The sequence below is a fragment of the Pan troglodytes genome, chromosome 7 (assembly GCF_028858775.2).
Source record: "Pan troglodytes isolate AG18354 chromosome 7, NHGRI_mPanTro3-v2.0_pri, whole genome shotgun sequence".
NCBI classification, from domain to species: Eukaryota; Metazoa; Chordata; class Mammalia; order Primates; family Hominidae; genus Pan; species Pan troglodytes.
Window position 1 is genome coordinate 19,639,673 of NC_072405.2, and position 13,412 is coordinate 19,653,084.

Here is a 13,412-nt window from a genome sequence, read left to right on the forward strand (position 1 = left end):
AGCTGTCTCACACCTGCTGACTAGTTCCATCTTGTCTACTGTAGGAGGGCAATTCCCATAGCAGTGAGTCCGTTTGGATGGAAACTGAGGAACAGGCTCAACTTTTTCAGTCTTTGTCCCTTCTTCCCGAGAGCCTCATTGTCTTTTCATATAAGCCTTCAGAATTTGAGAAAGATATACATAAAATTCCGTAAAATGTTGGTAGGTTTTCATCTTTGTTCTCCATTACAGAAATGTAGCCTTAGCTTTTTTGTGTTACTAATTTTGTGCTCAGTTTATAACTTGAAACCAGTAGGCCCTTCCTGTCCGTGTGTTCCACATCAGGAAACATTCTACGAAAACATTGTGTCTGAATTGAGCATGCACAGGCCTTTTTCTCTTGCCATTATTTTCTAGGAAATACAGCATAACTCCTACTTACTTAGCATTTACATTGTGTTCAGTGTTACAAGAAATCTAGGAATGATTTAAAGTATATGCAAGGAGTGTGAAGATTATATGAAATTACTACTCTTTTATATCAGGGACTTGAGCATCTGAGGCATTTGGTATACACAGGGGGTCCTGGAACCAATCCCCCATGGATACTGAGGAGCAATTGTATTTGTGTTCTGTTTCTAAGCAAATTGTCATAAGCTTAGTGACCTAAACCAACACAAATTATCTTGCTGTTTGGGGGATCAAACATGAAAAATCAAAGTGTCCGTAGGACCTTGTTCCTTTCCAGAGGTTCTAAGAAGCTGTTTGCTTTCCTTTTTTTTTTTTTTTCTTCTTTGCCTTTTCAAATCTGAGAGGCTGCCCATGTTCCTTGGTTTGTGGATCCTTCCTTCATCTTCAAATCCAGCAATGGCTGTTGAGTCTTTCCCACATCGCATCACCCAGACACTGACTGTTCTGCCTTTCTTTTCCACATTTAAGGATTCTTGGATTACGTTGGTCTCATTCACATGATCTAAGTTAATCTCCCGGTTTTAAAGTCAGCATATTAGCCAACTATTCTATCTGCTGTCTTAGTTCTTATTTGCCGTAAAGTGTAACATAATCCCAGGTTCTAGGGATAAGGACATGGACATCTTTGGGATGCCGTTATTACGCCTGCTACACCTAGTAAAATAAAATTCAGTGACGTAATAAATACTTTCGCCAAGAAAAATATCTTTAAAGAAAAAATGTTTTCAGTGATTCATAGTGTTATTAGATGAATATAGGAGGCCAAGTTCAATTTGGCTTTCAGAAAAACCATGAAGAACTTTTTAGTGTATTTAATCCCAAATAGTATGAGATAGATAATGCCACAATAAACTGGATGTTGTTTATCTAAAACTCACATTTAACTGAGTGTCCCTATACTTTTATTTGCTAAATCTGTCAACCCTAGTCATGTAGGATTAATACAAACAAATACATGTTTCTTCTAAGTTGCTCACATATGAGAGCAAAACAAAGAAAAGTACATTTAAGGTTCTATCACAGGTCTCTCAGAAAAAGTTTCCTGGATGTGTTATCATTCCCCAGATACCCTACAATTAGATCTTTTTGATGTTTCTTTAGTGTTTTTTTAATTATCTCTCTTTGATCAAGACCTTCACTGAAATGTATTCTTTTAAAAGCAAACACTCCTCCATTTTGGATTCATTAAGAGACAGATGTTAGCATGAAAAAGCCCATATCCCAAGAAGGCTGGGGCATCTGAAACATGTCTGACCCTTTTCATTTTTGAATAGACTCTCCTGTCTTATGTAAAAATATTAAATAATTGAATTCTAGTACTTGATACAATATGTGAAGTCAATATCACAATAGATGGGATTAATAGCAAAGTGACCAGAGCAGAGTAGAGGATCCAAGAATTAAAACACAGGTCAGTGGGCTGGGCGCGGTGGCTCATGCCTGTAATCCCAACACTTTGAGAGGCCAAGGCAGGCGAATCACTTGAGGCCAGGAGTTCAAGACCAGGCTGGCCAACATGGTGATATTCTATCTCTACCAAAAATACAAAAAAAAAAAAAAAAATTAACTGGATGTGGTAGAGGGCACCTGTAATCCCAGTTACTCAGAAGGCTGAGGCAGGAGAATTGCTTGAACCTGGGAAGCAGAGGTTGCAGTTGAGTTGAGATCACACCACTTTACTCCAGCCTGGGTGACAGAGCAAGGCTCTGTTTCAAAAAAAAAAAAAAAAAAAAAAAGTAAGAATACAAGTCAGTGGAAAATTTTCAGGTTGAAGTGCAGAGATATAAAATAATGAAAAATACAAAAAATGGCATAAATGTATATGTGAAGACACAGTAAAAGGATGCTTTGTATATGTGTGTCTGTGTGTTTGTATTGAATATATATGCAATACACACATATTGCATATGTGTTTGTGTACATACGTATGGTTGGTGCAAAAGTAATTGCAGTTTTTGCCATTACCTTTAAAGGCAAAAACCACAATTACTTTTGGACCAATTCTCTATCTATCTAGACAATTCTATTTCCAGGAAGAGAAAGGAGAGAGGGACAGCAGCAATAACTGAAGAACTAATGGCTGAAAATCTGCTCAAAGCAATGATATTATTCCACATATTCAAAAAGCTCTGAAAACACCAAGAGGATGTGTCAAAAGTAAACTCTACCTAGACTAGTCACAGACAAACCCTGTTCTTTGGAGAGTTTCTTCATCTGCTTTAAATATAGTTGGAACAAGATCAGTTGCTAATTTTGTAGCCAGGTGAATTCAATAAAATGATGAATGAGCTTCAGTATTTAAAATTAATACCTTTTTTTTTTCTTATGAGTCTTCAGGCACGATGAAATGGGAACAATTTTATTCTGTTATGTCATGAGTTCACAGGTTCAGGGACTTAGAGTATGACTTGCAAGCTCACTTGTTTGGAATGGATTCTGTGAATTCTGTAAACTCCCGGAGTTATCCTATTTTTGACCATCCAAATTAAACAGCTCCAGCTCCCATTCCTCATTAGTGTAGACAGCCAAATGTTTCTCAGAACTCCCTACAGGTGCTTATGCTCCTAATATCTTGTGCAAATTCTTATTTCTGTCTTCTGTGTGACATTCTCTGGCCACCTCCACCTCACTCCTACAACCAACTACCCATTTTCTTTGTAGCTTCGCATTAAGAATTACTGAGGCTTTCCCCCTTTTCCAAGAATTTTCAAATACACAGCCATTGATTGAGACACAGTTTTGCAAAAACATAAGGATAATGACGGTGGTTAATGCACAGAACTGTTAAAAATAAGAATAGAAATCAGAGTGCATTCTAGCTAAAGAGTTCAGCCACTCTTGGTAATAACCTCTACAGACTACTTTGTGCCCTGATGTTACAGGTATACCTGCTCTTTTGGAACCCAGAATTCCTTTCATTGTTAATCTCTGAGGGCCAAGAAACCTTTAACATTTTATTTTTAGAATTGTAGAATGATTTAGCGCTTATGAATTGTATCTCTATTTCACAGATGCAGTCAGGTGTCCTATCTTCCAAGACCTAAACAGCCATTAAAGGGCCTTCTTAAATAAAAGGAGAGTTTCTTCCTAAGAGAGTTGTGCTGTTTCCCCTAGAACATAGGAATGAATGTCATTGTCATGGTGACTTTTACTTTTTGTGTGTGTGTGAAGCTTCACTTCTTTTATACAGTCAAATGATATATGCTTCCAGGAATCAAGAAATCCACTAATTTATTCAAAATAACAATGTATACACGATGAATATTAAATGACTAAATAAAGGCAGGGTCTGACTATCCTGGCATCAAGGTAGGTGAGTGCGACTGAGTTGGACAATCACAGGATTAGACCCTGTCTTGATTTAAATTTTGGAGAGTTTGTTAATTATGGTGATTTTTTCATGAATATTATTTTTTAAAAATCTATCGCATTATAAGATCATCTATCTTAAGTACAGGATATCTTAGTGCTTACATTTTATACCTGAGGCCAGAGCCTCCCTCGCTTCGCCCTAGTCCTGGCTCTGTCATCACGTCTGGATAAAATCTATATCCAGATAAAAATGCTTTTACTCTAACAAGGTCTGGTTACTTTTTTCAATCTTGAGATTAGGAAAGACAATGGATTATTTTGGAACTAAGGTGCATTTTCCCAGACGTAGATGATATGCACATTCAGTGCAGAGCTAATGTGAAGAAATAGAGAGCTTCTTATGCGTCTAGGATACACCCACAGAGTTCATGATTTAAGGACCAAACCCTCCCAAGGAGAGAGAGCAGGGCCAGGGAGCTATCTTGATGCTCCCCCTTAGAGTCGATGCGTCTTTCTTCTTGAGGTTTGCTCCCCTCTGCTTGTGTCCCATGCCATATTGTCCTCATTTAATTGTGCCCTCAAAGAGACTTGTTTTTAACAGCATTTACTTGGATCCTATTAAGTTTGTATGTAAGGAAACCCTTGTACAACTGCATTTTGCCATCCAATTAATGAAATAGTTTATGAATGGCCAGCACATAAATGAATAAGACAAAGTCCACACTAGTAGAAATCTCATAGCTAAATGGAGAATTGAAAATTCACGCACCTCCGTAGGAGGCATAATTGCATAAGAAACCTTAGCCAGGAGAAGGGAGTCCTTGTGAAGAACAGAGGACTGGGCATCCCCTCCCTTGGCAGATCCACTATGATTCCATGAGGGAACTGGTCTTTGAGTTGGGCTTGCTTTTTTTAGGGAAGATGTGGGGTAGGTGAGGGCATGCAAGGGGAGGATGCAGGAGGAGCAAAGCACACGTTTTAGGAAAATGCCGGGAATAAATGGGGAAGGTCAAGGAATCCAAAGAATACAGATGCCTGTGACCCTGGAAAGCACTCCAAGCCCCACTGTGGCATCTCTGACCCCTGCCTGGAGAGCAGAAAAAGGTGTTTCAAGGATATTAGAGATGGCCTGCCCAAACCAACATCACCCAATGACCAAAATTACTAGGATAAAGATTCCGTATCTTTGGACACCATAGTTTAATTTGGTTTACATGTCGCACGTCTCTGATGAGGGAGCCCTTTCTGAATCCGCATCAGCCACAGCAGTTTCTTGGTCTCCTCATGGCTTTTTGCAGCATTTTGTTCCAGGGAGACCACAGGTGCCAATTTGTTTATATCTTCTAGGGCAAAAGACTGGATGACATATGGCTCCACTCTTAAGGCAGGTAACAGGATCGCTTATACCACCAAAAACACCTAACAGGGAAAAAACACACAAAAAGAGCAAACAGCGTGTAAGAACTCAAAACTCATGTTGGAAAAACACAAACCCTGTGTCAGTATCGCCTTGAGTAAATCCGCAGCGGGCTTCTTTCTCAAGCCTGGGCTTTTCCATCATGATAATGAGACGTGAGTCAGTCATTTGGATCTAAGTTTCTGTCATGGAAACTGGCACTGCTGTGGTTTGGGGGATGTTTATTTTTGTAGAACCTGATTGTGAAAGACCCTGATCTCTCCTGAGTGACTGGGGCCTCCAGGTGGGGTCTGGTAGGAGCTCAGCAACGATCTCTTGTGAATTCAGCTCCACCACAAGAAGATAATATCAAAGCCACCATACCTCCATTTTAACACACACAAGCCAGTAAACTTTTGCTTTTTCAAATCATTTAGTCTGTTAAGTATTTGATCTGAGATGGGATAAAAAGATGCAACTTACTGAAATTGTTTAATAGGAAATTAACACCAAGTAACTTACAGTTGAAAACCACAATTAACCATAGAAATAAATTTTGTAATGGCTTGTTTCTAATATCTAAGTCCTGGTTTCAACCTCATTCTTCTTTTTTTATCCCTCCCTCCTTCCCTCCTTCCCTCCCTCCCTCCCCGCCTGCCTGCCTCCCTGCCTCCCTGCCTCCCTGCCTCCCTGCCTCCCTGCCTTCCTTCATTATACTGTTCTAGGTTTTGGAAAATATGAGGTCTGTGGTGCCTCTCAGAACCCCATTGTTCTCACAAAACCCAGGACTCATAAATAAGATTGGTAAAATGAGGATTTCACAATATGATATCTATTAGATTAATTGTTTTAGGATTTATTCTCAAATTTTCTTTTTCCCTTTCTCCATCCTTCCCTTCCACTCTCCCTCTTTTATCCTTTCATGGTTTTTATTTTATTTTCATAATATCAAGGAGAAAATGAAGGTTAGGCATCCAGGTTTAAAAGTTGGTTTCAATGGGCTGTCCCTGTCCTGTGAACCTGCAGTGGCCTAGTGGCAGGGACTGTTCTCAGGGCCTCTGATCAGAAAAGTCCTGGGGGCAGAGTGTCTGCTGCAGTAGTTCTCACAGTATAGTTTGGGCCTTAAGATTATCTAGAATTCTCTAGGTTGCAGTATCTACCCTTTAAATATAAAAATTTAGAAAATGGCATTCTATACTACTTTTTTTAGATAAAATAAAAATTTCTGCCTTTTGTTTAAAAAGTCACCTAACAGGTTTCAACCATAGTCTTAGCAGTTGTAGCATGGAAAGCAGTGAATAGATGAGATTTACAAGCTATTGGGCTCCTTCATATTGGCTTAGAAGAACGAGTGAGGTGTCCATTGGGTTCTCAAACTCCTTTTCTATTGAAGGAAGCAATGCTTGGTTCAATTAAATAGGGCATTCAGTCTACTCAGTCTAAAAGTGTGGGTAGAAGAAAGGAAAGAGAAAGAAAGAAAGACATGCTCTAGGGAGAGAGGAAAAAGAAAGACAGAAAAAAAGAGAGAGAGGGAAGAAGAGAGAGAAGCAGGAGAAAAGGATAGAGGGGACACAGAGAGAGAGGAAGGAGAGAGAGGGATGAGGGAGAGATAGGTGGAGGGGAATGAGAGGAGACAGAGAACTTCTACGCCATTCTTCCATTTGGCTAACCCTCCTATTTCCCTGGCCCATCTCACCTGGAAGAGGCATCAGGAATATGAAGAGGAACGAGAAGAGGAGATACAAGACCCTCATGGCTGATGGCTGGGAGCTTCACCAGGAGCTGAGTCTGGGGAGGACATCAAGCCTTCCACTTTATAAAGGTCCTGGTCCCTGGTCACCAGGTAGAGTTCAGAACTGGTATTGGGTGCAATGCTCATTACAGAGATTAGGATTCAGCCACTTACCTGGTGAGTCAGAGAATGGTCCTCAAAGAACAATGCACACTCAGGAGATCTTATGCAAATCTGGACTCAGGAAACCCCAGAAAATCCCTTCCTCCTGCTCTTGGGACCAGAAAATTCATCTTATCTTGAACCATTTAAAACCCAGTGTGTGAATGGAGTGAGGGGCTGGGTCTGTCTCACGTGAGAACAAACTCAACCTCAGGACCTATAACCTGCCACTCACCTGCTGCCCACTCTGTGGGACGTCCTGTTTTTCCTGAGTATCTGGGGACAGTCTCAGGCCAAATTGAGAGCTCTTTCCATCTAATTCTATCCATTTCTCAGACATTCAGCTCCTGGGGATGATACAGGGCTGGCTCAAACCCAGGGACCCTGGAGGGGCTCAGGGCCTCTGGCAGCACCGGGAGCATGGTGGGCCCCATCCTCACAGGAGATCTGAGCTGGTGAAATTTATGTGAAAGTTCCCCTGAAACTCCCCATCTTCCCCACGGGAGAGAGATGAGGCAGATGGATGCCCACTTCCTTCCTCTGAGAAGGAGAATGGGAGGGTGGGATTGTGACTACATGTGTCCCCTCAGAGTTCACCCAGGCCTGGGCCAGGAGGTGGCCTACCACCCGCACTTGAGTTCCTTCCATTCACACCGTCACTCAGGGAATGTCAGCTCCACAGGACTTCAGGGCTTTGGGAGCCAGGGCTTTCTCTGCTTTCCACAGACGTCAGCGTGAAGGGAGCTCACTGCCATTGGGATTTGGTGGAGAAGCACCGAGTGGGGCTGCAAGGCCTCCACGTGGTCTCCCTGTTGGTGATGGGAAACACTTTTGAAGGAGCCCCATGTTTTCAGGGCTGTGTGAGGTCTCTGGTGTCTCTCAGGACCCTGTCCTTCCTCCGTAACCCAGAGTAGCAATTGGCGGCCCCAGGCAATGGACAGAGCCCCATCCCGGGCATTCAGGAGAGGGCCTTTCTCGGGAAAATGAGTGGCATTCATCCTGGTTCCTCGCTCTTTCAATCTAAGGGCAGTTTGAGAAACAAGCAGGCCCCAGTGTCCATGTCTGTGATGTCTCAGGGGTACAGCAGTGACAGAGACATGGGGACAATGAGGCTTTCCTCATGACCTGCCTGACCTCTTCATTTAAAATATCAGGTTCTGAAGAACCCTGATTCCTGGCAGGCCAGAGGTGGATTTAAAGGAAGCTGGTAACAATATTGTGCAGCCAAGATCCTTAATGACATTTTTATAAAAGGAAATTTCTGAGCCTAGCATGGTGGCTTACACCTGTCATCCCAGCACTTTGGGAGGCTGAGGCAGGTGGATCACATGAGGTCAGGAGTGTGAGACCAATTTGACCAACATGGCAAAACCCCATTTCCATGAAGAATACAAAAATTAGCCAGGCATGATGGCTTACGTCTATAATTCCAGGTATTTGGGAGGCTGAGGCACGGGAATCGCTTCCGACAGAGCAAGACTCAGTCTCAAAGAAAAAAAAAAAGAAGAAGGCTCTGATGGGGTATGCAAAGAGAGGGCTGGGTCAGATGCTGTCAGAACTGCTAAACAAATATGCATCCAGGACTGGAGCTTAGTCACCAGGGAGTCACTCTGATTGTCAGGGCTTTGTTTCCTTGTGTGTTGAGCAGGCTGGAATTGAGGGGCAGACTCATTCATTCCTGACACTAAAACTATTTCTTCCTGGTGAAGAAAGCATACAGAGAAATGGAATATGCAATAAAGCCTTTATGTGCTCTGCCTAAATTAATAATTTATTTATTTATTTTTGTATATTTTCTATGTCACCTTTAGAACGTAAGAGGCAGCTCTCACTTGCTGCTAATGACCTGCCTCGCCATGCGCATGTCCTGCCACCACCCCACAAAAATGCTTCCATTACCCACAGTCTTTCACCAGATGAGACCAGTGTCCAGGCTACTGGCTCCTCACCTCACTTGAAGTGATGGTAAAGATGTAAAATTTGGTGCTGATGTCCGAGCCTTAATGCTTCAAAGTGTAGACTTTTTGTCGATGCTGTAGCCATTACAATGGGGCCAAAGGGAAGAACAGTAATTATTGAACATAGCTGGGGAAGTCCCAAAGTAACAAAAGATGGTGTGACTGATGCAAAGTCAATTGACTTAAAGGATAAATATAAAAGCATTGGAGCTAAACTTGTCCAAGATGTTGCCAATAACACAAATGAAGAGACTGGGGGATGGCACTATCACTGCTGATGTACTGGTATGCTCTATTTCCAAATAAGGCTTCCAGAAGGTTAGCAAATGTGCTAATCCAGTGGAAATCAAGAGAGGTATGATGTTAGCTGTTGATGCTATAATTGCAGAACTTAAAAAGCAGTCTAAACCGGTGACCAAACCTGAAGAAATTGCGCAGGTTGCTACAATTTCTGCAAATGGAGACAAAGAAATTGGTAACATCATCTCTGATGCAATGAAAAAGTTTGGAAGAAAGGGCATCATCACAGTAAAGGATGGAAAAACACTGACTGGTGAATTAGAAATTATTGAAGGCATGAAAATTTGACCGAGGATATATTTCTCCATACTTTATTAATACATCAAAAGGTGAGAAATGTGAATTCCAGGATGCCTATGTTCTGTTGCATGAAAAGAAAATTTCTAGTGTCCAGTCCATTGTACCTGCTCTTGAAATTGCCAATGCTTACTGTAAGCCTTTGGTCATAATTGCTGAAGACATTGATGGAGAAGCTGTAACTACACTCATCCTGAATAGGATAAAGGTTGGTCTTCAGGTTGTGGCAGTCAAAGCTCCAGGGTTTGGTGACAATAGAAAGAACCAGCTTAAAGATACGGTTATTGCTACTGGTGGTACAGTGTTTGGAGAAGAGGGCTGACACTAAATCTTGAAGACGTTCAGCCTCGTGACGTAGGAGAAGTTGGAGAGGTCACTGTGATCAAAGATGATGCCATGCTCTTAAAAGGAAAAGGTAACAAGTCTCAAATTGAAAAATGTGTTCAAGAAATCATTGACCAGTCAGATGTCACAACTAGTGAATACGAAAAGGAAAAACTGAATGGAGAAACTTTCAGATGGAGTAGCTGTGCTGAAGGTTGGTGGGACAAGTGATGTTGAAGTGAATGAAGAGAAAGACAGAGTTACAGGTGCACTTAATGCTACAAGAGCTGCTGTTGAAGAAGGCATTGTTTAGGGACGGGGTTGTGCCCTGCTTCGATGCATTCCAGCCTTGGACTCATTCACTCCAGCTAATGAAGATAAAATAATTGGTGTAGAAATTATTAAAAGAACACTCAAAATTCCAGCAATGACAATTGCTAAGAATGCAGGTATTGATGGATTTTTGATAGCTGAGAAAATTATGCAAAGTTCCTCAGAAGTTGGTTATGATACTGTGTTAGGAGATGTCATGAATATGGTGGAAAAAGACATTATTGACCCAACAAAGGTTGTGAGAACTGCTTTATTGGATGCTGCTGGCATGGCCTCTCTACTAACTACAGCAGCTGTTGTAGTCACAGAAATTCCTAAAGAAGGGAACAGCCCTGGAATGGGTGCAATGTGTGGAATGGGAGGTGGCCTGTTCTAATTCCTAGAATAGTGCTTTACCTTTATTAATGAATTGTGATAGGAAGCCCAAGGCAGTGTTCCTCACCAATAACTTCAGAGAAGTCAGTTGGAGAAAATGAAGAAAAGGCTGGCTGATGTTTAAGAAACCACTATAACCATCAGTTACTGGTTTCAACTGACAAAATACATAATGGTTTACAGCTGTCATCCATGCCTACAGATAATTTAGTTTGTATTTTTGAATAGAAAGATCTTGTACATTCCTGACACTGAGTACAAGAGCCATGTACTGATGTACTGTTTTCAACTTAAATCACTGAGGCATTTTTTAGTAAAAATGAATAGTAGTCTATTCTGTTAAAATCAGGATTTTAGTGCTTGCAACCACCAAATGAGAAGTTAAGCAGCCTTTCTGTGCAGAGTGAGAATAATTGTGTACAAAGTAGAGAAACTTCCAATTATGTGACAACCTTTGTGTACTAAAAATTTGTTTAAAGTTAAAAAAGAAAGACGCAAACATCATGACACTTCACTGTAATTATCTCAGCAGAATCTCTTACATATGAGCAGACATTCCCACATCAAACACAATACAATTTACACACATTAAGAAAACTAGTTCCTCAATGTTATTTATTATCTTGTCAATATTTCACATTTCTCCAATTGTTCCAACCATGGATTCATGGCTGTTGATGTTTCTGGATACATGTTTAATCTAGATTTGCACATCAAATCAGGTTGTCATGTCTCTTAATTTGTTGAGCAAATATTCTTAAGGAAATGTCATGGTACTATGAGAAGAACCTTATTGGGGCTTAGAGTTTGAATTAAGGGACTGGTTGCCATCTTTTTCACGTGTGACTTCATTCCTGATCGATACATTCTTAATGACTACTATGCTTAACATTATTATTATAAAAGTAATACACTCACATTTAAAAACTCACCCATAAAAGAGAGTGAATTTTTCCTACACACTGGTTCCAATCCCAGGAACCACCGATAGCACTGTGGTTTTTCACTTGTTGTCCTCTCTAGATCTCAGTACATTTGTGAGGCCTTGTTAGAGAAGGAGGTGAAATTACTCTGAAATAGGAAAGTCACTGTGAAATGCAGCACCTATGTCCCTGGGGAAGAAGCCACCAAGGCTTAGGGAATATGTGCCTGGTTGTTCAAGGACAGCTGGGCTGACTGTTCCCATGAAGATTCCTATGGTTGCAGCTGCTTCTTTTCTCCTGGCACAGCCCAGTGTGACTCCTTCACAGCTGTGTTCATCCTAGTGATGAAGTGTGTTTGATAAGGACCAATAGAGGGTCATCTTTGTTTTAAAGGTAGGGTTATGATCTTGCTTCAGCAAGGAAGACCATCCACTGGCAGAACCATGGGGCTCTTCACCAAAACCAGAGATGCAGCAATTCTAGGATTTGGGGACATGTCAAGATTTGGTAAAATATACATGACTTTTCTTTTTCTTAATGAGCTAAAAGCAAAGCCAGGTTGTGTGTAAAATGGGAACCATCAAGTCTAACTGACAAATAGACTCACTATGCTGTCTTTTAATGAAACATGACCTGTGCTGTGTCCCCAAACCTCTCTCTATAACTGGGGAGAGAATTTCAGGCTGTTTCTTTGTGGCAAAATGGTTCAGTTCCCCAGGCAAGAGTGGGAAGCCTCATTCTTATAGATAGGCTCCCAGAAAGCAAACTCTCTCATCTCTATGATTTAGAAAACAAAGTTTCTCTGCATTATATCCTCAATGTTAAGTAACAGAAGCAGTTTTACTGGTTCTCAATTCTGGAGGCAGAGCCAGCTTCATGGGCTTGAAGGCAGGGCAGTGACACAGGAATCTGCTCTGAGAAGGGCCGGTACCTGGTGTCAGGCTCTGCTGATAGCTCCCTGACTTTCTTAGTTTTTTCTTTGAACTTGTGTTTTGTAAGTGAAGCTTACTGAGGACAATGGAGCAGGCACATGGGCAGAGTGGCTATGAGGGAAGACAAGGTGGGCAGGCTCAGGCCCAGGGACGTTCTAGAGCTTTGCTGTCCTGAGCATAGGCAATCTTGGAGCAGCCCAGGCACATCTGGACTGGGATGGGAGGTGGCAGCAGCAGCAGCAGCAGCAGGTGTCCTCAGCCCTGGGGTGAATGGAGGGTCTCTGTGTGGAGGCAGCACTGACACCTCTGTGCCTGTGCATTCTCAGAGTCATCCTTGGAGCTTCTGCACAAAGATTTACCCCCTGACCTGAGCACTGAGACAGGAACCATAGGTGCTCAGATAGCAAACTGGGAGGAGAGAAGCACAAAACAAAAGTGTGCCCATGGACATTGCAATAAAGTATACCAGGAAGTTCTTGGAATTCTTCAGAGAGTTTAGAATTCTTTAAGGCATTATCCAAGGCTCAGAAATGGAAATTAAACATGTAATAATAGTCAGATTCAACAGAGAAGGATGCTATATTTGTATAAAACTTCTGATGGGCCAGGCATGGTGGTTCACGCCTGTTATCCCAGCACGTTGTGAGGTTCAGGTCAGAGGATTCCTTGAGGCCAGGTGTTGGATACTAGCTTGGGCAGTATAACCAGACACCATCTCTACAAATAATGATAATAAAGATAATAAAGATTAGCTGGCCACAGTGTCACATGATCGTAGCCTTAGCTTCTTGGGAGGCTGAGGTATGAGGATTACATGAGTCCAGGAGTTTGAGGCTGTAGTGAGCAATGATCATACCACTGCACTCCAGCCTGAAAAATACAGACCTTGTCAAAAAACAAAAAACAAACAAAAAAAAA

General features: G+C 41.6%; 1 protein-coding gene and 1 pseudogene across 1 annotated transcript; one reads left to right on the top strand and one right to left on the bottom strand.

The window, feature by feature from the left end:
- Nucleotides 1–5,044: 5,044 nt before the first annotated feature.
- Nucleotides 5,045–6,912, bottom strand: DEFB4A (defensin, beta 4A). Its single transcript, NM_001009076.1, has 2 exons — nucleotides 6,855–6,912; nucleotides 5,045–5,181 (listed from the first exon to the last, which is right to left on the bottom strand). Exons 1-2 carry the CDS (start codon nucleotides 6,910–6,912, stop codon nucleotides 5,045–5,047), a joined length of 195 nt encoding a protein of 64 aa, NP_001009076.1.
- Nucleotides 6,913–8,938: 2,026 nt separating this feature from the next.
- Nucleotides 8,939–10,640, top strand: LOC472690 (60 kDa heat shock protein, mitochondrial-like; annotated as a pseudogene).
- The last annotated feature ends 2,772 nt before the right edge of the window (nucleotides 10,641–13,412 follow it).